This window comes from Chrysochloris asiatica, unplaced genomic scaffold, assembly GCF_000296735.1.
Source record: "Chrysochloris asiatica unplaced genomic scaffold, ChrAsi1.0 scaffold00266, whole genome shotgun sequence".
In the NCBI taxonomy this organism is placed as follows: Eukaryota; Metazoa; Chordata; class Mammalia; order Afrosoricida; family Chrysochloridae; genus Chrysochloris; species Chrysochloris asiatica.
The window spans coordinates 1,132,506-1,160,493 of record NW_006408784.1 but is presented as its reverse complement, the minus strand read 5'-3'; the positions used below and the strand labels follow the sequence as shown (position 1 = coordinate 1,160,493).

Sequence of the window (27,988 nt, the reverse complement as noted above, 5' to 3'; positions counted from 1 at the left end):
TTACCTTAGAAGGTTATGCCTATCAAAATCCCAATCATTCCTTTATGATCTTAGTCATTTTGTGGTGAATTAAATATGGCTACAAATTCTTTGCTATTCCTCTTATTCAGTAGTACATTTCCCTCCTCTTGGATTGGCTTGCTCTGTGACTTACTTTGAAAATCAACAGAAGGCAGAAGTGACAATGTTGTAACTTTCAAAGCTGAGTCTTAAGAGATCTGCAGATTCTACTTTTATGTGCATGGAGTGTTCCATCTCAGTGCCCTGTCATCATGCTGAGAGAGGCCACATGAAGGAGACCTGAGGTACTCCAATCAATAGCTTCATTTGAATTACTAGCTAACACCAACAACTATGACGTGAGGGAGCCGTCATGGATACTCCTACGCAGTTGAACCTCCAGATGAGTTCAGCCCAATTCACTAACAGGTAGAGCAGAAAAACCACCCAGCTGAGCCTAAGCCTTCTCAGCTCAAAATTATGAGATATTAACTGTTTTATTTTTGAGACTGGGGGTAGTTTGTTATGCAGTAGATAACCAGAACACAAGTGCTTCACGAGGTCTTTCTAGATTAGTTACATATCTCACAGCATGATATAGTTCTCTTATTTTTCTTAAAATAAAATCAAGACATGAAGCAAAGTATATGATTTGTTGACTATAAACTATCTGCTCTGTAAACCTTCACTCAATCCATAATATAAAGTTAAAAAAACACACACAAAAAAAACCCAAGACAAGGCCTGGATCTCTTTTCTTTGTATCTCTGTAACAAAAAGGTTCTGCACACACAATCACTCAGTAAATCCAAACTGAATTAAAATTAGTATTGTACAGGACTGGGTCTTACTGATCTTCCATTAAGTGAGTTACATTAAGGTTATACCAAGAGCTGCCATTAAACTTTTTTTATTTTTAACTTTTTATTGTGAATTGAGGGAAGGTTTAGAGAGTAGATCAACAGTTTTACATTCAATGAAGCATATACTTAGTTTCATCTCAATGAGTGCAACCCCCTTAATGTAAGTACCATCACTCATTCCACTTCCTCCCTGTGTTTGTTACATTCCTCCTCCTTACCCAACCCTTCTGAATTTTTTTCCTTAGGTAAATGCTACCCTTTTGATTTTGCATGGCTGACCATTCTACGGTGAACATACTTAACAAGTGTTATTGTCCCCCTCATATACATATCTGGAGTCCTGGTGTGGTGCTGTGGGATAATACACTGGACCCACAAGGTTGGTCCGAACCACAAGGTTGGTGGTTCAAATTCACCAGCTGCTCCTGGGAAACCCTATACAGGATTGCTATGCGTCGGAACTGACTTGATGGCACTTAACAACAACATGGTACCTGAAAATTGAGCCGTGAGAATGAGTTTAGTTCCAGACCTGAAAGGTGATGACGAGCCAGTCTCAGGCTCCCACCACTCTTTATCTCACCAGTTAAGCCTGGTGGTATTTTTTCTCAATTATGATTTTGAGTTTTGTTCCAAATTTTCTCCCACTCTATCGCTCTATCTAGGACCTTCTAATGTGATCTCTTTCAGAGCAGATGGTAGTGGCAGCCAGGTACCACCTAGTTCTGCTGGTCTCAGCGTTGTAGAGACTGATATTCATTTGGTCCATTAGCACACTGGACTAATTGTTTCCAAGCGTCCTGAATTTGTCACTTTTCTTTCCTCTTGACAGGTAGAAACCAATAGTTGTATCTTAGATGGTTGCCCCTGGGCTTTTAAAATCCCAGTTGTTACTCACCAAAGTAGGATATAGAACACTTGTCTTTGTGGACTGACCAGGGTGTCCTCCAAGACTATGGTCATGAACCCAAGACCCAGAAACTCATAGAATATTTTTTTAAATCCTTGGAGAGAACACATTTATAATGCTTATAAAATAGTGGCTTTCAAAGTGTGGTTCTTAGACTACCACTGTTAGAATCATCTAGGAATTTATAAGAAATGCAAATTCTAAGACCTCACTCTAGGACTATGAGACTCTCAGAAACCCTGAGAGGTGGACTTTGCCATCTTTGTTTAGCATTCTCTCAAGGTGTGTGTACTTTAACATCAAAGATTGAAAACCACTCCTATACAGCATTGTTGCTGTAAGTGCCACCAAGTTGGTTCCGATTCCTAGCGACATTGTCTAGTGAGTGGCTGATGGGTTTGAACCACTGTTCAAAGGGATCTTGTGGTCCAGTGCTTATCCTACAGTGCCACACCAGGACTCCCTTAAAAAGCATAAGAACACATATGCCTTTTGTTCTTGGAAGTCACCTGTTTGAAATGACAAGGAAGAAATTTTCCTTCAGAAAATGTGAGAAATATGCAAAAAATACTTGAGAACTCTCCTTCAAATGCCAGGGCTCAATACTAGGCTGCTTTATTCTATCTAAAACAGCACTTAGCTTGGCAAATTTTCCTGGCTCCTGCTTTGTTTTGCTTCCCTGGAGCCTTCAGCATACATGTCAGGAAGTCCACCAAGTCCTTACAGCTTACTGCGTCCTTTCCTCCTTGTTTCCTTGGTGGACTCTCAAGAGGATACTTACTAGGAAGCAGAATACTTAAGGCACATTGGCCCAATGGGATAGGTCTCTAAGTAAATATTATCTGTAAAATCTTTCCTATTCCTTGCCAATGTAGAGATGCACCAGGCCACATTGAAACAAACGATATGCACACATGCAATTTGCAAAGGCCTACAGACTGCTATGCTTCAGTAGCTGTCATATTAAAATTAACCCTGAAGGGCTGTCACTTCTGATTCTGTTTTTCATCACTTCTTTTCATCTGCCCACTGACTTTGTATCAACATACCTTACACCAAACACTTAAAGCAGAAAAGAGAAAAGAAGGGGGAAGGGAAGGCAGTATGGGCTTAATCTTTTACCAAGATGCAAATGGCTTCCTAGTCACCCTTCATATTTCCCTCAATCTATTCCTAACCCTGCTGACAGGATGATTATTCTAAAATACAATTCTCCTCATAACACTCTCTTCCTGATCAAAAAGGCCCTTCAGTGTGTCCCATCCTTTATAGGATAAAATTCAAGTTCCTCAATACTGCAAGTAAGATCCCTGTGGCCAGGACCCTCCCTGTTTCTTCAACTCCATTGGTTTAGAAGCTCCCTATACAGTCCATACTGTGCATCACTTACTTCTGTCTTTGCTCATTCCAGAGCCTCGACTCACAATCACACGAGCTGGGCCTTTCCCCACTCTTTTATCCAGTTAATTCCTAATCTTTTGACTCAAGTCAGATCTTATCTACTTGAAGCCCTCCCTGACAGCCCTTGATGCTCAAAGCATTTTAGTGCCACACTGCACTGAAAAGTGTATTATGTGTCTGAATCCTCTTCTCTATGCCTCAGTTGCCTTTGTATGTCCATACCAAGCATAATGTGAAGGTGTTCAATAAAACTTTGGCCGGGTGCTTGTTCTGGTGGTTAAAATCACATATAAAAATAAGTTTTCTAAGTAAGAAAATGGGAAGATATTAGAGTCAAACCCATACTTGCAACCCTCCAGCATATTAAACTACTCCCTACTTTCCCTATTCTTCTCTTCTTGAAACAATCTGATTTTCAATCTCTTCTCTCTTTTGGTTTCCAAGAACTCACTTTTAGTGATGCCACCGTTATGAACATATTTCTCAGAGTTCTTAATTATGGCTACAAGCCTCTTGTTAGTTCTGTCATACATTTAAAAGAGTGAGGTCATCACTTCTTTACTTGTCAATATTTGCAGCTTTTTAAGAGACAGAATATGCACTACGAGATAATAAACTTGGAAATGCAGTGTCTTGATACATGGCTGCAATATCTAAGATGGACAGCCAGGGAAGGAAGGTTTAAGTTTCTACAAAATGATCATCACAGACATAGCTGGAGCACAAACATCACTTTTCATAAGCTTTCTTATGATCATGTTTCCTCTCTGCTCAAAGCAATTCCTTTCAATCTATTTAGAAAGCAGCTTTTCAACACAAGTTCCTAGGGGGAAAAAGATTAATGAAACAACAGATAAAAGGCAGATCGTCATTGGAGTAAGCTCAGGAACCAATTCCGAAAGAAACTGTTTTGCAAACAGATTCTTTTTGCTCTACATCAGAAATACTATTAAGGTAAAGATTCCCAGGAGAAAGGAGGTTCTGCAGAACTTCCCTAGTTTAGTTGCTCATCTCAAAGCTTCTTTCCAATAAAAATGGTGTTCCCATGAAACAAACGGGTAATTCTGAAACAGACATATGCAAGCGTCTTTAAATCATGACATGCCCATTAAGAAAAATAAAGCGCTGCCCAAGCCCCCTCTTACCCTAATATATCAATGAAGACAGGGTGTTGAAAGCCATCCTTTACAAAAGAAAATCATTAAAAGTTTAAAGTCAGATAACGCTAAAATTACTCTATTAGTTTTAGTTACTCACCAGGAAAACTCTATAATGAGCCAGTATTGTTTATAAAGACATCAATACACTCTCTAATCACTAACACTTAGAAATGGCAGTGATAACCCCATTTGACATCTAGTTTATTGTCAAGTGCTGTTCAATTGGTTCCAACTCTAGTGACCCTGTATGGGGTTTTCCAAGGAGTGGCTGGTGGGTTTGAACTACCAGCTTTGTGGTTCAAAGTAACCTTTTGGTCCAGTACAGTATATCCTGCAGCGTCACACCAGCACATCTACATTGTATATTATAATTCAACAAGTGTTTTTTTCTTTCTGTTTTTAAGCTGTTTATTGTGGACTGGGTAAAAGTTTACAAAGCAGATTGAATCTCCATTCAGTAAGTTACACAAATTTTGTTTTGACATTAATTGTAATCCCCTTAGTGTAACAGCACTCTTTCCACTGCTTCCTTGGGTTTCCTGTATCCATCTGCCCACTTTTTCTATCTTTTCTGAACTTTGTTTTTGACCCAGTGCTGCCCTTTTGGTTTCGTAAGGTTGATTGTTCTGAGAAGCAAGCTCTTGCTGGGTATTAGGGTTTTATAAAGTATTTTAACAGATGTTCTTATTAGATCTTTACTACCATGATACTGTGAAGGCAATCAATTTTTATTCTCATTGTACAGGTGAGGAAACAGTTCTAAAGCCATGAAGCCAATAAGTAGCAGAATTAGAACCCAAATCTAAGGTCTTCTAGTTTTTTCAAATCTTAAAGTCCAAACCATGAAGCTGTTTCATAAGAACCTTTAATGGTCTTCTATTTCTGGGGAACACAGAGGAATAGCCAGCCACCAAGGTACCTTTTTTAAATCCCAAGACCAAGCATTTTCTTCTATGTCAATCAATATTTATTGAGTTCCTCCTGCTTACTAACCAATGCAACAGGATGAATACAAAGCAAACATACTGTATTAAGACACATAGCCTTGGGGAGAAAGAACCAAAATTATTAATCTACTCAAACATTCATTGCACATTTATTTTATGGTAGGCAACATGCTAGGATTCCAGACATCATAGACCCAAGATGACGTGAGGATTAAGTACTAATGAGACCACATGTAATGAACTACAAATTGGTTCTTGTCATATAGACCCATGTAACAATTACCTATGGATGTCAGAATCAACAGAGTCCAGAAGTTTGGTCATTTGGTACAATGATCTTTTCCCTATTCCTTACACAATTCAGAGCTATTCACAAATGCTAATTGAGCTAGTGATCCTCTTAGGATGGTGAGGTTCAGGAGAAAACTATAGTTTTAGAACTAAATTTTGTAAACCTGTATGATGAAAGGAAGGTTCTGGGAGTCGGGAAATGGATGCTTAAGTTATCCAAAGCACAACAGTGAATGAACCTTTAGATTTCCTTTTGAGATCTGAGAAAGAAGACGAGTCCTGGAATCATTTTCTGTACTTGATCTGGCTTGCTTTGGAAGTCTGGGACTTCTTTAGCAAGCGTCTTCAAAAGAATATAATTTGTAATGTTATGACCCAGCTCTATTGCTGTTGAGAATATCTAGATCAGTCTATTTCCGGAATCATCCAGGAGAAAACTACAAACACACCCTTCTCAGTTAACTGTAATGCCTGCGCTGACATCTCTCCATGTCAAAGATTCAAAGCCCAGAGCCAGATGATCCTAACTTACAGCCAAAGGATGGGGCCCAGTTTTCATTTAGAATGCTTCTTTCATTCACTAATGAGGCTGCAGCTCACTACTGCAGGTGGAAGATGTTGGTAGTTGTCATGGTTCTTGGCTCTCTAATTAAGAGGATCTATTTCAAGTCAGACACCAGTGTGGCTGATCTGAGTCTAACCTTGCTCATCTCCTTCACCTATTAATACATGTGAACCTGCACGACATTAACATTTACTTCAGATTTAGTCACCACCAGTGGGACCTGTTGCTCCACAGCTCTGTGTTAATTATCCATCCAGTGAAAGCAGTTTTTTCAATATGGAACTGGGAGGGAAAAGGGGGAGGGGGAACAAGAGAACAAAGGCAGGAGGGGAGTGGTGGGGGGAGCGAGGGAGACAGGCGAGCAAAAAGACTGCCTTTTATTTCAGAAACCTGTGTGTGTGTGTGTGTGTGTGTGTGTGTGCGTGCGTGCGTGCATGTATTACAACATGCAGATAAAAATGGTCTTGGGCTCTGGACACTTTATTCTTTGTCTGTATGAGGTATGTGGGTTGCAACTGCCTATACAGTTAAGTAGTACTGCCATTTTAACACTTATTCCTGACAAAAAGAAAGCAAGTGATGAAAAATATTCAAGAATGGACAGACTCCATTTTCTCTTTCTAGACTGACAAAAATTCTATTTAATACAAATACTTAACAGAAACACCATATGTATACAACATGCCAATAGGCTCTCCCAGAAAGTAGTCAGTCACATGAACTGGTTGGGTTCTTCCGGTCAGAACCCATCATTCTCCAGGAATGAGAAACTCTCCAGCTATATATCGCATAATATCATATGAAATAAAGTATCGGTTAGACCAGGAACTATTTCACTGTCCCCCCCCCCCCCATCATCTACATGTCCTCCCTTTTTTTTGGTAGAGGGAGGTGTTCAGCAACCAAACAATAGCACTGAGCAGTTTTGATTTTTAATTTCACAGTTCATGAGTCTCATCCATCCATCTGAGGTCCACTACCAGATAAAAATCCTGCAATCATATTTAGTGGCATTGTGTAAGGCCAACTGCAGAAGACAATACGTGCTCAGTGCAGTACTACTCTCCCTGGGACTGGCCCTGCTGACCTCAGTCAACTCAGGAAATATGCTGGTGCTAGTCAAAATGGGGAATGACGGTGGTGGCTGACAGGCCCACAATCCCTCATCAGCCTCCCAGGAGCCATCTTGATTTATAAAAGGAATCCTCTAGAAATGAAAACCAGCTTGTATCATGGGAAAGCTAAGAAGTGATAGGTAAAGTTTAATTAAAAATAAACACTTTTTTTTTCTTTTAATTTAAATGAAAAGTTGGTATAATCAAATTTAATAATGTATGTTTTGAGGGTAGAAAATTTAATGAAATTTAAATGCCAACAGAAACAGAAAGATTCCTCTGGAATTATGTGGGCAATAGATTTTTAACTTCAAGTATGGCCAACCTACCAAAAACAGGGAAGATAGCCATGTTGAAAGATGAAAGTTGATGGGGACTCTGAACCTCACCTCATCCTCCTTCATCTGAGCTATTGACTCAAATATAGCTAGTACGCAAAGTATATAAAAAGTACAAGAGCTGATTTTTTTTTTTATGCATACACTCAGTGGCAGTGTTAACAAGGGAACCAATGACGTGCTAGGCCATTACAAATGCTCCATTGAGAACCTTAGCTAGTTGTGTCCCTTCTACAAAGAATACAATCATTCCAAACTGGTTGCTTGCGCCCCCTAATTTTACTGCCTTCTATGTAGAGCTAGTTCGAGGCATCTTCCCAGAGGACTTGGGGAAAAGTGCTACAAATTAATGCCATGAAGGAGGGAGGGGGGCAGAGCACCAAAGATATGCTAGCTGTTTGCTTATGCTAGCTTTACCAGTTGAGCCTCAGTGCCATAGGGCCTGGCCTATTATTGGCCTGGCTATGCTTGCAGTCTTAGCTCACCTACAGCGGAAAACAGTTTAGTTGTACACATTCTTAAAAAGGAATTCATTCATTCACCTCATAAGAGATGTTGGGACCCACCTGCTGTGAAAAAAAACCAACATTCTGTCCTCAACAATCATTTTCTAATACTCCTAGGGAATGTTCCACTGTAAGGAAGACCAACAATTACAACTGTGCATTCCAGAAGAGTCTCAGTATGTATGGAAAAATGGATGCAAGTCCATGGCCAAACTTTAGTGGGCTATCAAGAGAAGAGAAATAGTTAGACCATACTACAGATACAGCTTAGGGAATTCTGGCCAGTTTTTACATATTGGACCTGAAGTTGTATTAAAGCTCAGAAGACTGAAATCACTCTTATTTGAAACTAAATTTAGAGAAGGTTTCTACCAAGACTTGGGTGTTTTTCCCTAAGGAGGGATTTTTGTTTCATTTACCGTCCCCTGACAGGGTCTTATTAAAAAAAAAAGAAAAGAAGAATATTATTTGGGCCAAAACTACATAGGTCTCATTCTAACCTTGTTTTGCCATTACCCTTCCCCCTCCCTTTCCCTTAGTTCTACCCATAAACCTCAAAGCTCCCCGCCCTACATGACTGAAGTAATCTCCTGGGCATGCTGTCAAACTGTGCTGTCGTGGTTTGATGCCGCAGCTAAGTGCTGACTTGGGCTTCTGAAGTCTTCCAGTTATACCCCCAATGACCTATTTAGGAGGTGAATCTACTTCTCAGAGATAGCCAGGATTTCCCCCCTTGGCCTACTTTTCTCCCAGATGGTCCCTAACCAAAGAATGCTCACCTTAAAAGCCTGAATGTATCCACACACACTAAAGATTTGAAGAATGTCCTTTAAAAATGCAGAAAGCATACAAGCCTTGGCCGTGAGTCCTTTGCCACCTTAAATAAGCTGCAGATACTTTTCGTAATATATTGCTTACTTTAACACAAACCAACACATTATAGCCTGTAATCAAAGAAGACTGATATCACAGAATCAGACATCTCCTTTGGCATGTTAGTTTGCTAAGTTAGAATGGCTAAGTGTCTTCTATGCCAGGCAAACCCACAAGGACCACAAAGATAAAAGACAAAAATGATAAAAGCAAAACAATGTTTACCAAAAGGTCAAAATTAATAACAGAATTCTCTCTGCTTTTAAGATGCTCTTTCAAAAAATGGCAAGCAAGGTAAGGACCGACTTGACACTTCACAACAACAAATGTATAGAACTATGAAGTTTAGAGGTTTAGGCACACTTAAGGATTGTTGTTGTTAAGTGCTATTAAGTCAGTTCTGACTCACAGTGACCTGGATAAAATTAACAAGGAGCAGCAGGTGAGTTTGAACTGCTGACCTGTGGTTCAAAACCAACCTTGTGGTCCAGTGCTTATCCTACACCAGGAGTCCCACTAAAGATTATGTAAGATTGATGGAGTATAATTGTCATAATGTATCCTGGCCCACGTAGTGGTTATGAATTGGGCTGCAGACCGCAAGGTCAGCAGTTCAAAACTACCAACTGTTCTGTAGGAGAAAGATGAGGCTTTCTGCTCCTGTAAAGATTTACAGCCTCGGAAACCCTGTACGGGGTCGCTAAGAGTCGGAACCGACTCCACGGCACATAACCACCACCCTGGCCCACAACTGATAACTGTTGATTGCAAGTTTATTGGAGAGTTTCCCTGTAATGTTTCTAAGCTTTGCTAGAATCAAGAATAAGCAGAACACTACCTCTCAGGTTCAATGATTATATGACTTTAGAAGTTTCCAGCTCATCACAGAAGAGCAGAGCTGGTGGACAGAAGAGTGAGAGTAGCTTGGCACTACCCATTTCTGTAAAGCCAAGTTTATAATTAGCTAGAAAAACTCACCAACGTGCAAGGTATACTTGGAATTTGCTTATTGTGAGTTCAACAATAGCTCTATGGAGTAATCAAGTTTCTTCTTTCTAATGGGTCCAATTCCTGATTTCTTCTTTCACGTTCACCGAAACTCTGTACATCTCATTGGTTTCTCTGCTCAGTTCTCTGCACAGATGCAGTCAGGAGAAAAATAATACTCAACATCCCTTGGAGGGTCACTGCTGAGCAAAAAAAAAAAAAAAGCCTATAAATGTGCTTGTGCTGTTACAAACATGGCTCCATGTAGAACTCAAACTTGCTAGTAATTACAAGAGGTTTCCCTACTCCTGACTGGCCTGGAAGTAACGTGCGTGATGTCTCTGGACTAGGCTTAAATGCAAAACCCCACTGAGAACTCGCTCTTGTTCACTAAAGCTTATTTCACAAAGAGCTTCATGCCAAGCCCAGCTTAGTGTGAAAGACTGACTTCTACGTTCAGTCACTGTTTCCCCACTCTACTTTTATTCTAAGCATCTTGTGTCCTTTTCAGCACTGGTGACCATATCTCCTAGGAGATATTCTGTATAATCTGTCAGAAAACAGGGGAAGGGCAAAAAAGGAATACCAAAGCTACTGATACACTGGAAAGCAAAAGTAATCTTGGGAAAGTAAATGATCAGCCTGTATTTGTCTAACAGAGATACCATCTACTTGGAATCACCTAGACATCATTCAGTTCTCCAACCAGTGTTTATCTTGCGTATCTCTCATTTGTAACACCACTAGGTATTACACAGCAGTGAGCAGAGGATTTGGGTCAGTCTCTGGCTTTCAAGTAGTTTAGCGATCATTTATAACAATGAGAGCGAAAGTTAAAGAGAGAGCAGCTCTTTGGATGTGTAGCCAAGTTTTTAATTAGTTAGAAAAATTCACCAATGTGCAAGGTATACTTGGAATTTGCTTATTGTGAGTTCAACAATAAAAGCTCCATGGAGTAATCAAGTTTCTTCTTGCTGATGGGTCCAATCCACGTTTTCTTCAGAGTATGCTGTACCCCTCAGCTTTTGTTCGCCACACAAATGTGCTACTACCTCATCTTTATTTTCATTTGCTGAAATCTAGATTTAGAAATCACTTTAGGATCAAAGGATAAGGATTTTGATATTTGGAAGTGGCACAAAGAAAAAAGTCACCTTTTCATTCTTCTTACACAGGTCTCAAGTCATGGGAAAAGCAGTCAGCTAGTGTCCTGTGCAAGGAGCTCTGGTAGCGCAGTGGTTACGAAACGGGCTGCTAACCTCAGGGTCAGCAGTTCGAAACTACCAGCTGTTCTGCGGGGAGAAAGATGACGCTTTCAGAAACCCTGTACAGGGTCACTATGAGTTGGAACCGACTCCACGGCACATAACCACCACCACCAGTGACCTGTGCATGCGTCCTGGGCATGGTGACAAACCCACAACACCAAAGTGCCTTCTGAAATTTAGTCTAGGACTTGCACTGAATACAATGTCCTCCTCTTTCAGGAAACTGGCAAGAGGACAGACATACTCCTGTCCTGTCTCTAGGGAAACTAGTATTATGCAGAGGTGCTCTTTTAAGTGCTATTCACTGAATGGCAATGCAGCTGGCCATGTTGTACTTCCTGGAGCCTCTGTAAGTCAAAGGAAGAGTCCAGTGGAGGTGGGAAAACATATTTTTTTTTTCCTGCTCTAGTGATTTAAAACTCCTGCACCTTTAAACAAGAATGCATATCCAGGAGCCATGTGCTGCATTAACAGAGAAAGTGCCTTCATATGCCCAACCAGAAACATCTATCAGAGTGGTTTGCTTAACCATACATTCAAAGAATTGTTGTGTATGTATGGAAACAGGACAAATAAGTTCAGAGATGGATTTCAACACTTTACCCATAACTAAAAATAAATAATAATCAGTGTCAGCTACTTTCAATTGCCTGCCATTTGTAGGAGAAAGGTGCACCCACTTCTGGTTAGAGCAGAACATCTGCATTCTAGGTAGCAAAAATCCTCTGGGGAGCACCAAAGCAGACTGTTTCTTTTTAGGAGCTATATAAAACCTCCTGGCAAATATTCTCTGCATACTATTTCCCTATCTATTTACTGCTCTCTGAGCCTTCACTCACAAATACGTAAGCACAACAGAGTGTACCAACGTTTTCTTGTTGTTAACTTGGATTCAAAGGCAGTTTATTAATTGAGGTGGAGTTATTTTGGCCCCAAGCTATTATCCATTAAACTAAGGCAATTAAAAACTTCCTTCTTAAACTAGGGACCTCAAAGTACCAGAAGTGTCCCTACACAGACATTTTCTATTGTGCGTGGTGGGTGCCTGTGGGCATTCTGCCTAAACACAAGTGGTTGATTTAAAAAAAAAAAAAAAAAATCCCTTCAGGGTAACTTTCAGCCTTAGACTCCTCCTTTGTCAGGAGTTACTCAAAAAAATAGAAAATAGCAGCATAGCAACATAACCAAAAAAATCACCTGTAACAATTTTTCCACTAAGATGTACCATCCTACCTGTATCGCACAGAAGAAACCATTTATTCCACCGTTACACAGACAATCCTGGCACAAATATTAAACAGGATTAAATCAAATACTTTTTTTTTAAGGTAAGACACACACACACAAAAAGAAAAACAGGAAAAAAAAAGGCAAGACAGAGGAACTTAGATAACACAGAAAATGGGAAAAATATCTGAAAATAATGTTTCTGATAAGACTTCTATCTAGAGTATATAAAGAACTCTTGTAATAAAAAAACAAAGGCTCTGAATAGATTGTGTCATATATTTATAAGGTGGTGGTAGTTGTGTGCCATGGAGTTGGTTCCAATTTGTAGTGATCCTGTGTAGGGCTTCCAAGGTTGTAAATCTTTATGGGAGCAGAAAATCTCATCTTTCTTCCACGGAGTTGCTGGTAGATTCGAACTACTGACCTGGCAGTTAGCTGCCCAGCTCGTAATTCACTATGCTATCAAGGCTGCATATATATATATATACATATATATATATATATATATATATACATATATATATATATACATATATATATATATATACATATATATATATATATATATATATATTCCTGGTGTGGCACTACAGAATGTGCACTGGACTGCAAACCACAAGATTGACAGTTCAAATCCACCAGCTTCTCCTCGGAAGCCCTATACAGGGTCGCTATGAATTGGAACTGGCTCGACAGCGCTGAACAACAACAACATACACATATAATCAATGTTGTTTTGTTAAGGGCAGTAGAATCGATTCCTACTCATAGTGACCATGTATAATTTCCAAGGAGCAAGCAGTGGGTTTGAACTGCCAGCCTTGTGGTTTGTAGTCTAGTGCTTATCATACCGCACCACACCAGGATTCCATAAAAGCACATAAAAAAAGATACATAACACTTCATTAGTTATCAAGAAAATGCAAATCAAAACCATAGAGAGATACTTCACACTCATTAGACATAAAGATGGGAGCTGCTGTTGCTCTCTAGCAGTGGTGGTTACTGTTAAGGGCTTTTCAGTTGGCACTGACTCTTAGTGACCTCGTATAGGGTTTCTGAGGAGCAGCTGGTATGTGTGACTTGTCAACCTTGTGATTCGGTGCTGGTCCTACAGCGCCATACCAGGAGTCCGTAGCAGGGGTGGGATTTTTTTTTTCTGCCAAAATTTATAGCATCATTCACGGGTTGAACAAAATTATCAACTTAAAAATTAACCTGTTATTATTTGGTCATTTAATTGACTCACCCCTCATCAGCCTTCCTGGTGTGGTGTTGTGGGTTAATGTGCCGGACTGCAAAGCTGTTTGAACTGCAAGGTCGGAGGTTCAAGCTCACCAGCTGCTCCTTGGAAACCTTATACAGGGTCGCTATGGGTCGGAACTGATTCGATGACACTTAACAACAATTGGGCTGCGAACCGCAAGGTCAGCAGTTTGAAACTACGAGATGTTCCAAGAGAGAAAGATGAGGCTTTCTGCTTCCGTAAAGATTTACAGCCTCGGAAACCCTGTACAGGGTCCCTATGAGTCAGAACCGACTCCACGGCACATAACCACCACCACCACTTTAGTCCTGGTATGGTGCAGTGGGTTAATGCGCCAGGCTGCATAGTCATTTGAACTGCAAGGTTGGTGGTTCAAGCTCACCAGCTTCTCCTTGGACACCCTATACAGGGTTGCTATGGGTCGAAATCATCGACTCCACGTCACGTAACAACAAATGTGATGGCTGGAGTCTTGGTGTGGTGGTGTGGGCTAATGTGTCAGACTGCAATGTCAGTGGTTCAAACTCACCTGCTGTTCCTTGGAAACCCTATACAGCGTCACTATGGGTCAGAATCCACTCAACAACACTTAACAATGTGATGGCTGGAGTCCTGTTGTGGCGTTGTGGGTTAATGAGCCAGACTGCAAAGCTGTTTGAGCTGCAAAGTCCACAGTTCAAGCTCACCAGCTGCTCCTCAGAAGCCCTATGTAGGGTTGCTATGGGTCAGAACTGACTCAACAGCACATGTGATGGCTGGTGTGGCACTGTGGGTTAATGCGCCGACTGCAAAGCCATTGGAACTGCAAGGTCGGCAGTTCAAGCTCACCAGCTGCTCTTTGGAAATCCTATACAGGGTCACCATGGGTCGGGAATGACTTGATGGCACTTAACAATAATGTGATGGCTAGAAGCTCTGGTAGCATACTGATTATGAGTTGGGCTGTTACTCAAGGTCAGAAGTTCAAAACTACCAGCTGTTAAACAAGAGAAAAATGAGGCTCGGCTCCTGTAAAGATTTAAAGCCTTGGAAACCCTATGCAGGGTCACTCCACGGCACATAACCACCACCACCACAAACAATGTTATGGCTGGAGTTCTGGTGTAGCACTGTGGGTTAACACACTGGACTGCAAGGTTGTCTGAACTGCAATGTTGGTGGTTCAAGCTCACCAGCTGCTCCTTGGAAACCCTATGCAGGTCACTATAGGTCAGAACTGACTTGATGGCACTTTACAACAACATGATGGCTGGATGTGGTTACCTTGGTTGGCAGGGCCAGATCAAATGATTTTGAGGGCCTTGTAGGGCCCTTGGGCCAGATGTTCTCTACCCCTGCTCTATAGGATAAGTATTGGATTACTAACCAGAAGGTTGGTGGTTCAAGCTTACCTACTGCTCTATGAGAAAAATGAGGTTTTCTGTTTCTGTAAAGACTTAATGGCCTTGGAAACCCTATATAGGGTTGCTATGAGTGGGAACTGACTTGACAGCACTTAACAACAACACATAAAGATAATTAACAAGTGTTAGAGGACGTGGAGAAATATGAACCCTCATACACTATTGGTCGGAATGTCATATGCTATAGCCACCTTGGAAAATAGTTCCTCAAAAGGTTAACCATACAGGTACCTGTGACTGAACAACTCCACTCAAAAAAAAAAAAAAAAATCAGAGCATTATGTCCACACAAATTCAAAGCAGCATTATTCACATTAGCAAACAGTGGAAACAATCTAATGTCCATTAACTGATGAATGGATATACAAAATGTGGTATTATGCTTACAGTAGCAAGTATTGTTGTTGAATTGGTTCTGACTGATAACCACCCTCTATAGGGTTTCTGAAGCTGTAAATCTTTACGGGGGCAAATAGTCTCATCTTTCTCCCAAGGAGTAGTTGGTGGGCTAGAACCACCGACTATGTGATTTGCAGTCCAGTGCTTATCCTATAGGGCACCGTGTTCCCACAGTGAAGCACTACTCTGCCATAAAAAGGAAGTACACACTAAATAATGCTACAACATAGATGAACCTTGAAGACAGTATGCTAAATTAAAGAAACCAGTCACAAAGACCACATATGAAATGTCCAGAATAGGCAAATCCATAAACAAAACATAGATTAGTGGTAGCCTAGTGCTAAGAGCCAATGGGGAATGGTTACTAAAAGGTACAGGGTTTCTTTCTTTCTTTCTAATAGTGAAATATATAGTAACAAAACTTGCCAATTTAATCATGTTTGAGTGTACAAATCAGTGGAGTTACGTACATTTACAATATTGTATAACCACCACAACTACCTAGTCCTAGATCTTTTGAGGGTTTCTATTCAGGGTGATGAAAATGTTTTTAAATTGATCATGGTAATGGTTGAAAAACTAAATATATTAAACACCACTGAGTTATACACTTTAAGTGTATGAATTATGTGGTATATGAATTTTATCTCAATAATGCTAATATAACATCAACCAGATCAAAGAAAGAAAACATACAGGTAGCAACATTGAGTCCTTTTGATTTTTACATGTTAATTGTACTTTTGCTGAGTTCATAGTATGGTGTGCTCTAGTCAAAACACAGCACAAAGTAGTGACTACTTGAATCCCTTGTCAGTTCAAATTGTCAATTTCCCCTGAAGTGACTTTTAAAAACTCTCTTGTAGACATACCTGACCAGGAATTTAACACAGACCAACACAAATACCATCTCCAGATTCAAATGAAGACAGTACCTAAATGTCTCTTTGACCCACTTATGTCAGTAAGAAATATACATGTCATTTACTAAGTTCTCCTCTCTCCTCAAAAAAGCCTAATTGTATTAGCAGAGTCCATTCCTAATGTGCTGTGAGAGACTTAAGAAACAGCAGGAAATTAATTAAACTAAAACCACATCCTACTTTCATTGAGTACTATAATTGGTTTTTTTGGACAGGCTCAAATGAAAAATTTCCTTCCACAATACATTAAGTACCTGCTGTAAGTTACACGGTAACTGTCATATTGCAAAAATAATGCCTTTTACTATTTCTGATGCTGCCAAGCAATTTGGATCACATTTTGGAAGAAAACAACTCATACCAAATATTATTCTTCTATTTTTAAACAATGAATATCCTGTATCGTTGAGCTAAATAAGTCATCCATCTATTAAAATTAGTCCTTCAGCTCCACATGAAATTTAGGAAGCTTGTATCTGAATTTGAGATAAGCTTAAGATTATATTATAGGCCCTCCATGTTTGAAGTTTTGATGAGGTGCTATAAGATAAGCACTGGACTGCTAACCACAAGGTCAGTCATTCAAACCCACCAGCCACTCCTCATAAATCTTATATAGGGTTGTTATGAGTTGAAACCAACTCAATGTCACTTAACAACAACATGTTTAGATGGATCATTATAACATTACATGTCCAGAAGCCAATTAAACATAGCAAATGTAGAAACAAATACGTGAATAAAATAAACATAAAAACCACAAAACAAATTAGGTTTGCTTATTGTTGAATGGAGTTCTGGTGTGGCACTGTGGGTCAATGCACTGGACTGCATGATCGGTTTTAAATACAAGTTCGGTTGTCCAAGCTCACCAGCTGCTCCTTGGAAACCCTACAGTCGCCATGAATCGGAATTGACTCGACAACATTTAACAACAGCTTAGTTGAATCATTTTATTATTAGAGGGCAGACGATGATAAGGAGATCAGATGTTACCACCAGCAATGCCAACAACAACAGACTCAAAAGGTAATGTCAAAATAAACATACTTATATTTTAACTTATTACTTGCCTGATATTATTCTAATAACACAAAGCAGCTAAACACAACAACAAAATCACAACCTTAAAAGTTCACAACAGCAAAGATTTTCGGCAAGACAGTTTTCTTCTACTCTACGTGTGAAGCCTTTTCTTGTTATGACTCACTGAAAATTAAATATGCAAAACTCCAAGCTGAGCTTAGTTTTGCCTGTGCTCAGAGACTTTTTTACTCTCATTCTTCGAAAACCTCATTTTGGATCTTGCTGCCAACACCAGAGAGAGGAAAGCTGGCCAACAATTCCAAATATAACATGCGGAAGCAAATGCTACAGAAATCTGTCTGGCGGGAAGCGACCATGCTGAGGTCTGTTGAGGTAGATGCGCTACTCAGACTGTTTTGGTCTCCCAGTCTGTTTGGAGCACAATGCCACGAGAAAGCAATCAGAGGAAATCATCCAGTTTCCAGTCAGCCTCATTACAGATGCCCTGTGGCACAGACTTTATCAGGGAGAACAATCCTACCCATTTCAAACAGAAAGACAGGTCAGGGGCAATTAGAGCTCCACCAGTTACTCTAATTTTTTACCCATTTTGGGGGACCATTCCACAGAGACCAGTATTTTCAGAAAAGCAAACTAATGGCATGACAACTATGATGGAGGTCACATTCAACAGGGACCACTTAAAAAGATCTCTTTCCAATTTTCCAGGGATAGGTATAGTAACTACCACTCTAAAGAATTGATAAACCAGTTAATCTTGGATAAAATGATAACACTATCACTTAAACAAATACAAAGATACCAGCTCAAGTTTAATTCTTCTGTGAGGTTATGGCACTAAGCACAGGCCAGTTCATTGTCTTACACAGAGGAGGGCTACATGCCTAATTGGGAAGTGCTGACTGTTTCTCACTCAGCACAACATTGTTGTTAAGTGCTGTTGAGGTGGTTCTGGTTCATAGTGATCCTGTATAGCGTTTCCAAGGAGTAACTGATGAGTTTAAACTGCCAACCCTGCAGTTAGCAGTCCAATGCTTATGCTATATAGCCATATACCAGGACTCATCAGTCCCTGAGAAAGACAGGACAAATAAGACAACTTATTTGACCAATCATTTCCTCCAATAGTTTGTCTAAGAAAAAACACCCTGTAGTTTATGGCTATGTCACCAAGCCCAGGAGGTTAAGTTTGCCTAAAATCAGTTCTGGAACACTATACCAGATCCTGGTCACTGTAAGGCAGGCTGGCAAAGCATGCTAGAGTTTGGAAGAAGACTTGTCTCACAGAGCTTTAAATGGAGACCCATAGCAGCGCTGCAACCTTGACCTGCAGCATTTACAAAACTCTAGTTTCAAGGCCTTGACCTTTTCCTTCTATGCATATGTGACTTTAGGAGGCTTTGTTTTTACAAAAATAGTCTCATGATATACATTCTACTGTACATTTTGTTTTTATTCTCTTTAATAAATTACACATCTTTCCACACTGATTTTCCTGTTTAAAGATTCTGCTACAATTTCTAAATGTTTCATGAAAATTACTAATAAAATAAGCCCATCAGCCCCTTTACCAATTTACACCAGTTCCTTCAACTACTATTTGTAACATCTACTATATATGGGCTGGAGTCCTGATGTGTGCTGTGGGTTAATGCACTGGATTGCAATGTCGGTTTGAACCACCAGGTAGATGGCTCAAGCTCACTAGCTGCTCCTCGGAAACTCTCAATGGGGTCGCTGTGGGTCGGAACCAACTCGATGTCACTGTGATAGATCATTAAAACAGTCTGTGCTCAAGGAATTCTTAATTAAATTGAACAAGAGATATAGTGACGAACAATTCCAGGATAGTGTGACAACATGCTGTGTTAGAGATAAGTGCATGACCCAGTGGGAGAACAGAACAGATTGTGAAATCTTCAAAAGGCAATCCTTGAGTTATGCTGCTGCTGTTAAGTACCGTTGTCAGTTCCGACCCATAGTGACCCTGGATAGGGTTTCTAAGGAGCAGCTGGTGAGCTTGAACCACCGACCTTGCAGTTCAAACGGCTTTGCAGTCTGGTGCATTAACCCACAGCGCCACACCGGATTCCATCCTTGAGTTATATGTTGTTGTTGTTAAGTGCCGTCGAGTCGGTTTCGACCCATAGCGACCCTGAACAGGGTTTCTGAGGCTGTAAATCTTTATGGGAGCAGATCGCCTCATCTTTCTCCCGCGGAGCAGCTGGTAGTTTCGAACTGCGGACCTTGCGGTTCGCAGCCCGATTCGTAACCACTACGCTACCAGAGCTCCTTTGAGTTATATAGAGGGGGGAAAAAACTCCAGCTTCACTCTCATCAGTCTAGGGAAGAAAGGGGGTATCATTACTATCTTTGTCTAAAAGGAGTCCTGGTGGCAGTATGGATTAGGCTTTGGGCTGCTAATTGCAAGGCCAGTAGTTCAAACTCACCAGCTGCTTTATGGGAGAAAGATGAGGCTGTCTGAGTCTATAAATATTTACAATCTCAGGGTACCTATGAGTAGGAATTGCTTTGCTTTACAATGGGTTTTGTCATCTTTGTCTAAATAATTTAGTCTTCTTCTTGTTGTCATGTGCCGTGGAGTCAGTTCCGACTCAAAGTGACTCTGTACAGGGTTTCTGAGGCTGTAAATCTTTACGGAAGCAGAAAGCCTCATCTTTCTCCTGCGGAACAGCTGGTAGTTTCTAACTGCTGACCCTGAGGTTAGCAGACCGATTCGTAACCACTATGTTACCACAGCTCTCTGTAATTTAGCCTTAGCCTGTTAAATATAAAAGAGAATATATAATCATATCTGCTAGTCTTACTTTCATATAGCAACTGTAAGCAATAACTGGGGACAAATTAACACAAACATACCCAAGAATCAAATTTTTTTCCAAGATGCTCTTTTAATTGCTTGACTTAACTATACAGGTTTAGTAAATTAACTAAGTACTTCACTAATGTTGGAAAGGTGTGGTGCTGCAGGATAGTGTACTGGATTGAAAGGTCGGTGGTTCAAACCCACCAGTTGCTCCTTGGAAACCCTATACAGGGTCGCTATGAACCAGAACCTACTCGACAGCACATAACAACAGAAACAACAAACTTGTAAAGAATATGCAGTAAGCCTGTGGACTAAGCCTCATTTACTGAATGAAACTCATCTAGGGAATCCCTATTTTAAAGATTTCCTGACTTCAAACCAATACTTGGAATGTTTTGTGATTTATACAACTAAAAAAAAAAAAAAAAATGATTCCAGCATTTTCAAAGGGAAAATTGGATATGTGAATAAGCTTTGTATCCCTTAATGGGATTCTCAAATCTTAGCTTACCAATTCCCATTCATGTTCATGGTCTCAAAAACAAAACAAAACTTGTATTCAATGAAATGCAGAATCTGGGCAAGCACTGAATTTCACCAGTAGCTAAAGTGGAAATTGTTCATTCTTATGAGTTGACAAGACTTAGACTCATCTAATTAAAAGATTCAGAGGTTAGGTTTCAAAGTTTGAAAGCCCAATCTTAGGCAAAACCATCAGCACTTCTTCTGTGCCTGAGGTTTCTAATAAAACAGTTTCAGTTTTATTAAACAAATGAGACTAAAGATAATATACCAAAAAACCCTAAACCAAACTCACTGCCACCTAGTTGATTCCAACTCTTAGTAATACTGTGTAAGGTTTCTGATGGCGTCCTGGTAGAGTGTTGTAAGGATAAGCACTGGACTGCAAGGTTGGTTTGAACCACAGTTTAAATGCAACAGCCACTCCTCAGAAACCCTAATGGGGTTGCTGAGTTGAAATTGACTCAACTCAAAGACACTTAACAACACTAGGGTTTCCAAGGCTATGAATCTTTACAGAAGCAGATAGTCTTTTTCTCCCAAGAAGCACCTGATGAGTTTGAACCACTGACCTTTAGGTTTGCAGTCCAGTGCCTAACATGGCGTCACCAGGACTCCACGCTTATCAAACTTTCAGACTAACAAAGAAATAACCATTCTTGGTTAACACCAACTTTATTCTAGGGGTAAATCATTAATCCACACTTTAAATACAGACAAGTCTACACCTATCTTTTTATACACATTAAACAAGCACAAATAAAAAAATGTAAGCAACTAGAAATAATTTGCAAGCCACACACAGGAGTCCTGGTGTGTGTGGCACAGTAGAATAAGTATTCAACCTCAAGGTCAGTTTGAACCGCAAAGTTGGCAGTTCAAATTTACCAGCTGCTCCTCAGAAATCCTATACTGAGTCGCTATGACTCCGGGTGCTCAACAACAGGTTTCTAGGTACAATCTCTCTCCTCTGCTCAACAATCACAGGAAACGTGACCAGAGATTATTTTCTCCAGGTAGATTATACCTTATAGGAAGCAAAGGCTATAAAAACCACAGACCCTTCTTCCTGGTATTAGTCACTTCATAATAAAAATGTTAAAGCCAGCAGCAAAGCTTCCTCCAGGATAATCATTTTGGTCCCTGCAACATTACAAGCCAAAATGGGATGCCCTCCTGGGCAAAGGTATCTTGGGAATGGTAATGGGACACTTCCTATATAACTTCTGACCACAGGCTTAATTTGCCTTGTATCAGTCATCTGCTTAATAAGTGTTCCAAACCTGCAATTAGTGCAAATACACAGTAGGCGCTATTCCACAAGTTGAGAGGGGTGTGAATGGAACTGTGCAGAGAGCCTGAGGGAAACCTCACTTTTTTTCCCCTCTCTTACACAGAGGGTTAAAAGAGGCACTCTCAAAAACCCCCTTCTCTTCTGCCCACTCTCCCTCCAATCCTACTTCTCCAACAAATGCCTGTCTCACTCAACAGTTGCTGAACAGAACAAGACCCAATTGAACAAAAAGCAAATCAGGGCTCCCTGTGCCGATATGGGGTTTAGGGGAGGGCAGAAATCATTTCTCTAGCCAAAAGCTGAAGTTCAAACTCTTCTTGGCTGGATTGTTCTGGGCTGAGCGGCTAAGAAGGTTCAAGCAGCAGGCTATCAACCGAGATCCCTCCCTCCCCTCAGCATTCCGTAAAGAAAAAAAGAAACAGCGCACTGCTTTCCAGCTCTCCGCGCCTTAAAAACGCCCTCCCGGAGTCACCGCACACCATCCTGACCCGGTAGCAAAAGAATTTTGTGGCGAAGGGTTGGCCGATCCGGAGCGGGGAAGTGAAATTGGTGCCCAAGGGCAATTTTAATTGTCTAACCCGGTCTGATTTCCTAAGAGGCAGCCGCGCAGGGAGGGGAGGGAAGCAGGAGGGAGGCAGCTGAGAGGCAACAGGGGGCAAGCGGAGGCAGAGAAAGGGGACCAGAGGAACGAGATCCCCGTCCTGGCCTCTGCGGAGTTTCTGCAGAAAGGACTCCAGGGCTACTACTAGTGTTCCCCAAGAGACGTTTGCAAATCATATATGCAGCCAAAATGGCGCTGAGAATAAAAATATAATTTAAAGGCAGGTCGCCATATTGTAAACAGAGAGGCAGTGAAGAGGCGGGCGCGAGAGACACCGTCCATTATTTCCTTCACAGCCATCAGCGCAGGGTCGCCCGGGTCTGGAGCAAGGGTGCTCGAGCGGCCTGAGGGCCCCGTGCCCCGACCCCCGAGGAGCGCCCAGCCCGGCAGGCGCTGGAGGGCGGCGGGCGCGCGGGCAAGCGAGCGGCACAGGGCTCTGAGCTCCTCCCCTTCCTTCCCGGTCGCTCAGCCGGCTGCCGGCTCCCCAAACCCGTCGCTGTTGGGTCGGTTTTGACTTCTAGCGACCTTAGAGACATAGTAGAATTGCTCCCGTGGGTTCCCGTGGCTGCAAATCTTTGCGGGGACAGACTGCCACATTTTTCTCCCGCCGAGCGAATGGCAGGCTCGAACCGCCAACCTTCGGGTTAGCAGCCAGCGACTTCCAATCCCAGAAGGGGCTCTCCTCACTCCTCCCAACCCCCACCTCCGGTCCAGACCTACCGCCGCTCCCCATCCCACCCCACCCCCAAACGGTCAGATCGGAGGAGACACCTGGGGGCGGGGAGGCGCTAGTCCCAGCGGCTGCAGAAAGTCAGCTAGCGGCTGCAAGCGCCCGTTATTTCCGCAGCTAGGGCCAGGCCGGGCGAAGGAATGTGACGTGGAGAGGCAGCCAAGGGCTCCACAGGGGCTCCCAGTCCTTACCAGCACTGGAGGTGGAAGGCGGCCGGGCAGTGGTCGCAGCACAGGAGGTCCCCACCTTCCTTGCAGCTATCGCAGCTGTCGTGGTTGGTGGCCCTGCCGCTTCTCCGGGGCTCCTTCTCAGGCTTCCGACTCCGCTTTTCCGCCTCGTCCGTCTTGGGGGGAGCCAGCAGAGCTTGGATTTGCTGCATACACATACAAACAGCGTGTGTGCACACTCGGAGCTCCCGGGCGCTTCGTCGCCCCCCCGACGCGACTTCGCCGTCACCCACCCCTCTCCCCCCTTTTGTCCTTCTTCCTCCCATCCAGACTGCTCCCAGAACCTCTCGGGTCCAGGAACCGGGGGAGCCCACCCGAACTGCGTTCCTGCAGCACAAGGAGAACAGCTTTTTCCAAACGGGGAGGATCAGGGTAGGGGGATGGGGAGAGGGTGCGCGGTTCCCTTCTCGCCACTTCCTTGTATGGACAGCGGGGGACTCCAGAGCCCGGCTCGGGAAAGGCCCTAAGCCCGGTACCCAGACGTGCAGGGTGAAGCACAAAGGGCCGACAAGAAGGGGGGTGGGGAGGCCCGACGGTGCACCGAGATGGAGCGGGCTAGTGCCTCGGGAGAGTCAATCGAGGGCGTCGGGTAGGTGATACTGGTGCAACGTCCTCCGAAGCTGAGCCAAGTCCCCCAAATTGCAAAGACGGGAGGGGGAGGCTGGATAAGGAAGGACCCCCGTTTCGTCCCTCAGGCGCTGCGAGCTCAGGGACGGCTTTGTAGGGCTGAGGGTTGGAGGTTCCCTTTCGACGCTGGGAAAAGGGGATGAGGAGGGCCACTCTTACCTCCATCAGCCCCCCCGACGTGTCCAAGTCGTACACGATCGTCTTGGTCTCCATTTTCTCCCACATTCATCCACCTCCCGGGCTGGGCGCTCTCTGCTCCGGCCCCCCCAACCCCAGAGGGAGGGGGGAAGCGGGGGGAGGGGGCGCTCCTGACCCCGGCCCCCCTTCTTTTTTCTCAACACCGGTTCCGACTTCCTCGCCCTGGCTCCCCCCCACCCCCCGGCCCCCAGTCCCCGGGACGGCAGCGTCCTCCCCGCGGGCCGTGAGGGGGGAGCGGCCCCTCAGCCCCGGCCCAGTGGCTGGCTGCACGGTGGGTCCCGGCTCCGGGGGTCAGGCCTCGGCGGGGCCTAGTCCTACAGGCTAAAGCCGGCGCTGGCGACCGCTGGTCCGGCCGGGAAGGCTGGCGGGCGCTGCCATCCCGGGGTTGGGGGGATAGGAGGAGGGGTGAGAGGTTAGGTGAGGTTGTGGTACGTGAGGTGACTGGGGGGAGGGTGATGGGGGGTGGTCCCCGGGCTCCGCCTCTCGCCGCCGCCGCCGTCTGCGTCCCGGCTGCCGCGCACTTGGCGCAAACTTACCGCGAGCGCCCGCAAAGCCACCCGCGCAGGCGCCCCGGGATCGCCGCTCGCCGCGCGCAATCGCAGTGACAGCCGGCGGCCGGGCTCCCGCGCAGCCGCGATAAGGGGGAACCCCCCAGCGCGCAGCCGCGCTGGCATTCGTCTGGAGTTGCGAAGCCCCGCCTTCCTGCCCTGCGCCAGCGTACTAAGGCAAAAGGGCGGGACCTGAGGTCTTGCGCAGGCGTCTAAGCGTGCTCGCAAGGGTCACAGCGCAGCCGCAGGAATCTGGGGACGCCTTATCCATTGGTGTTTGTGTACAGCCCAAAAGCGCTCTGCTCCCGCGCAGGCGTATTAGCGGTGCCTCCCCTCCCGCCCCACAATAACAACAGCTGCCTCCCGCGCAGGCGTATTGTCACTTGCTGGACCTCACAAAAATGCTTCTCCTTTCGCCATTTTGGTGGTGGGATATAGGCTACCGTGCCCTTGGTCTTGAAGCATGAGCAGGAAAAAGCAAGTGTAGTGTTGACTAGAGTTGGTAGTCTGTCGGTGACAGCAGTATTCTTAGGGATGGTGTACTGGACTGTGGTTTCAGCATCAGGTGTGACTGGACCAGGCCGCCATATTGGTAAAGAGAAAAGAAAGGCCATTGCTATGAAAACGCTTTTGGTAGCGTGTTGGGTGGCTGCGGCTCCCAGTTCCCTTCCCGCTTCCAACAGTTAATTTTAGCCCAAGTATCCCTGCCTTGCGTGGTGAAAACAACATGGAAAGTTCTGTCTGCTCGTTACTACCCTCTCTTGAACTATGTCCCTGAAAACTCCTATTTAAAAGGAAGCCCAAAGTGAGAGAGCTTCTAATACCGACAACGCCCAACTACCTGCCAAGCGCGGACTTCCATTCCCAGTTTGCAATGCGCAAGGGAGCGCATTGCACCCTGGAAGTAAGAATCGCGATAGGTCTCATGGACTGTGGGATTCGTAGTTCCTTGTGATTGCGATGCACACTACAATGGGATGGACTCATGGAAGAGTGATTTGCCTGCCGGGAAGGGATACTTACGAATGCTGGAGTATTGCATGATGGGGTTTGTAGTGTGAGGGCCTCACCTCGAATTCTGGGCGGGACTTGATGTTCCACTCCAAGGCGCCCGCCCCTCCCTTTGACATCGTTGATAGAGATTGCCTTTTATCTCAGCCTTTCTGTGGATGAAGCCGTGGAGAAGGGAACCACGTCATTGTGCCTTACATTAAGCATTTAGTTGGCATTGTTGCCAGGTACACATCTTTCATATTAAGGCACAATTAGCATTGGAAAAATCATGTAATGGGAAGACCATCTGATTTAACCTTGTCATTTCCAGATATTCAGAGAGGAGCAATGACTTGCTTTGTGTCACATAGCAAATTTATGTCAGATTTAGGAATGAAACAGATTTCTTGAATCCCAGGCCAGGATACTGTTCTCTACATCTTGATAACTGCTTCTAACTAGTTGCTGCTCTTTCTTTTGCCATAGTAACTAGGTTAGTAAGCTAGGGAGAGGATGCCAGTGTGTGCAGTTCTTGTTGTATGTGCAGTCCTTCCTGTTGTTACTTGCTGTCGAGTCGATTCTGACTCAGCGAACCACGATAAGGTTTTCAATGAGCGGCTGGTGAGCTTGAACCATCATCCTTGCGGTTCAAACCAACTTTGCAGTCCAGCGCATTAACCACAGCGCCACACCTGGGCGCCTCTTGGTACTTAGGGAGGGAGATAAGGTTGCGTATGGGGTGTGTGTCATGTAAATTGATTCTTTGCCCTCTACTAGTTTCAGCTTTACAAGAAACATGTATGTTTATGGGTCCAGAGATATGGTCCTCAGAAAAGGGAGGGCTGAGCTAGAAGTGCCCATACAGCCATTGCTCTTGGTGTTGTAGTCATGCAATATTGGATTATCCAGTAAGCAAGGTAAGCATGGGCTTACTTGTGTTTACTTAATAATCTGTAGTAAACAATTTCACATTTTCCCACTGTATTCAAGATTCTGCTTCTAGGTATGCCTGGCATCTCTCTCCTAACGCCACAGCACCTGCCTACAGAACAAAGCTACTTTTCAATTTTCCAATCCTTGGTAGGGATAGAGTACCCAGTAAGCAAGGTAAGCATGGGCTTACTTGTGTTTTCTTACTAATCTGTAATGAACTGTTTCACCTGTTCGTCACCACATAAAGGTCTTGTGAAACTTATGTGAAGTTGTTTACGACAGATTGGTAAGTAAGGCCAAGTAAGCCTATGCTTACTTTGCTTATTGGGTAATCTATTCCTGACTTCATGCACAGGCTCTCTTACACTGGGACGTCAATCCAGTTCCAAGTCATAGTGACCATGTATGGGGTTTCTGAGGAGCAACTGACAATCTTGAAGTTGAAACAAACGTTGTGGTCCAGTGTATTATCCTGCAGCACCACACCAGGACTCCAAGAATATCTTTTTGTACATGCCAAATGAGCAAGACTTTGTTTTGATCAACACTAACAGTTGTAGCTGAAAACAGGAACAGGAGGAGGGCTAATGAGGGAAATAAGACTTGGCTCTGGTGACAAGCGCCAGGGAACTAATCACTCCATACACCTACCTCTGGAGACTTGGAGGATGAGAACGGCCTGTGTCAGGAGTTGGTGCCACCTTGAAGAGCTCCAACTCTGGCTGTTCAAGGTGGATTGAGGAGATTGAGTAGATGGGTTACCGATGTCTTCTGAAGTGCCCTCTTGTGGTTGTCCCGGGCACTGCACTCTGCATGGACTGGACCTTTTGTAGTCTTCAAAGGAGCTCTGGTAGCCTAGTGGTTACAAATCGGGCTGCGAACCGCAATGTCAGCAGTTCGAAACTACCAGCTGTTCCGCGGGAGAAAGATGAGGCTTTCTGCTCCCGTAAAGATTTACACCCTCGGAAACCCTGTACAGGGTCGCTATG

At 43.4% G+C, this 27,988-nt stretch overlaps 1 protein-coding gene across 1 annotated transcript in view; it reads right to left on the bottom strand.

Annotated features, from left to right (window-relative positions):
- The window catches only part of PHF12 (PHD finger protein 12), a 44,399-nt gene extending 19,314 nt beyond the window's left edge, over nt 1–25,085 (bottom strand). The window contains exons 1-2 of the mRNA XM_006874192.1: nt 24,487–25,085; nt 23,665–23,846 (exon numbers count right to left, since the gene is read on the bottom strand). Coding sequence (XP_006874254.1) covers nt 23,665–23,846; nt 24,487–24,552 — 248 coding nt within the window. The 5' untranslated portion in view covers nt 24,553–25,085. The remainder of the gene's footprint in view (nt 1–23,664; nt 23,847–24,486) is intronic.
- Nucleotides 25,086–27,988: the final 2,903 nt, after the last annotated feature.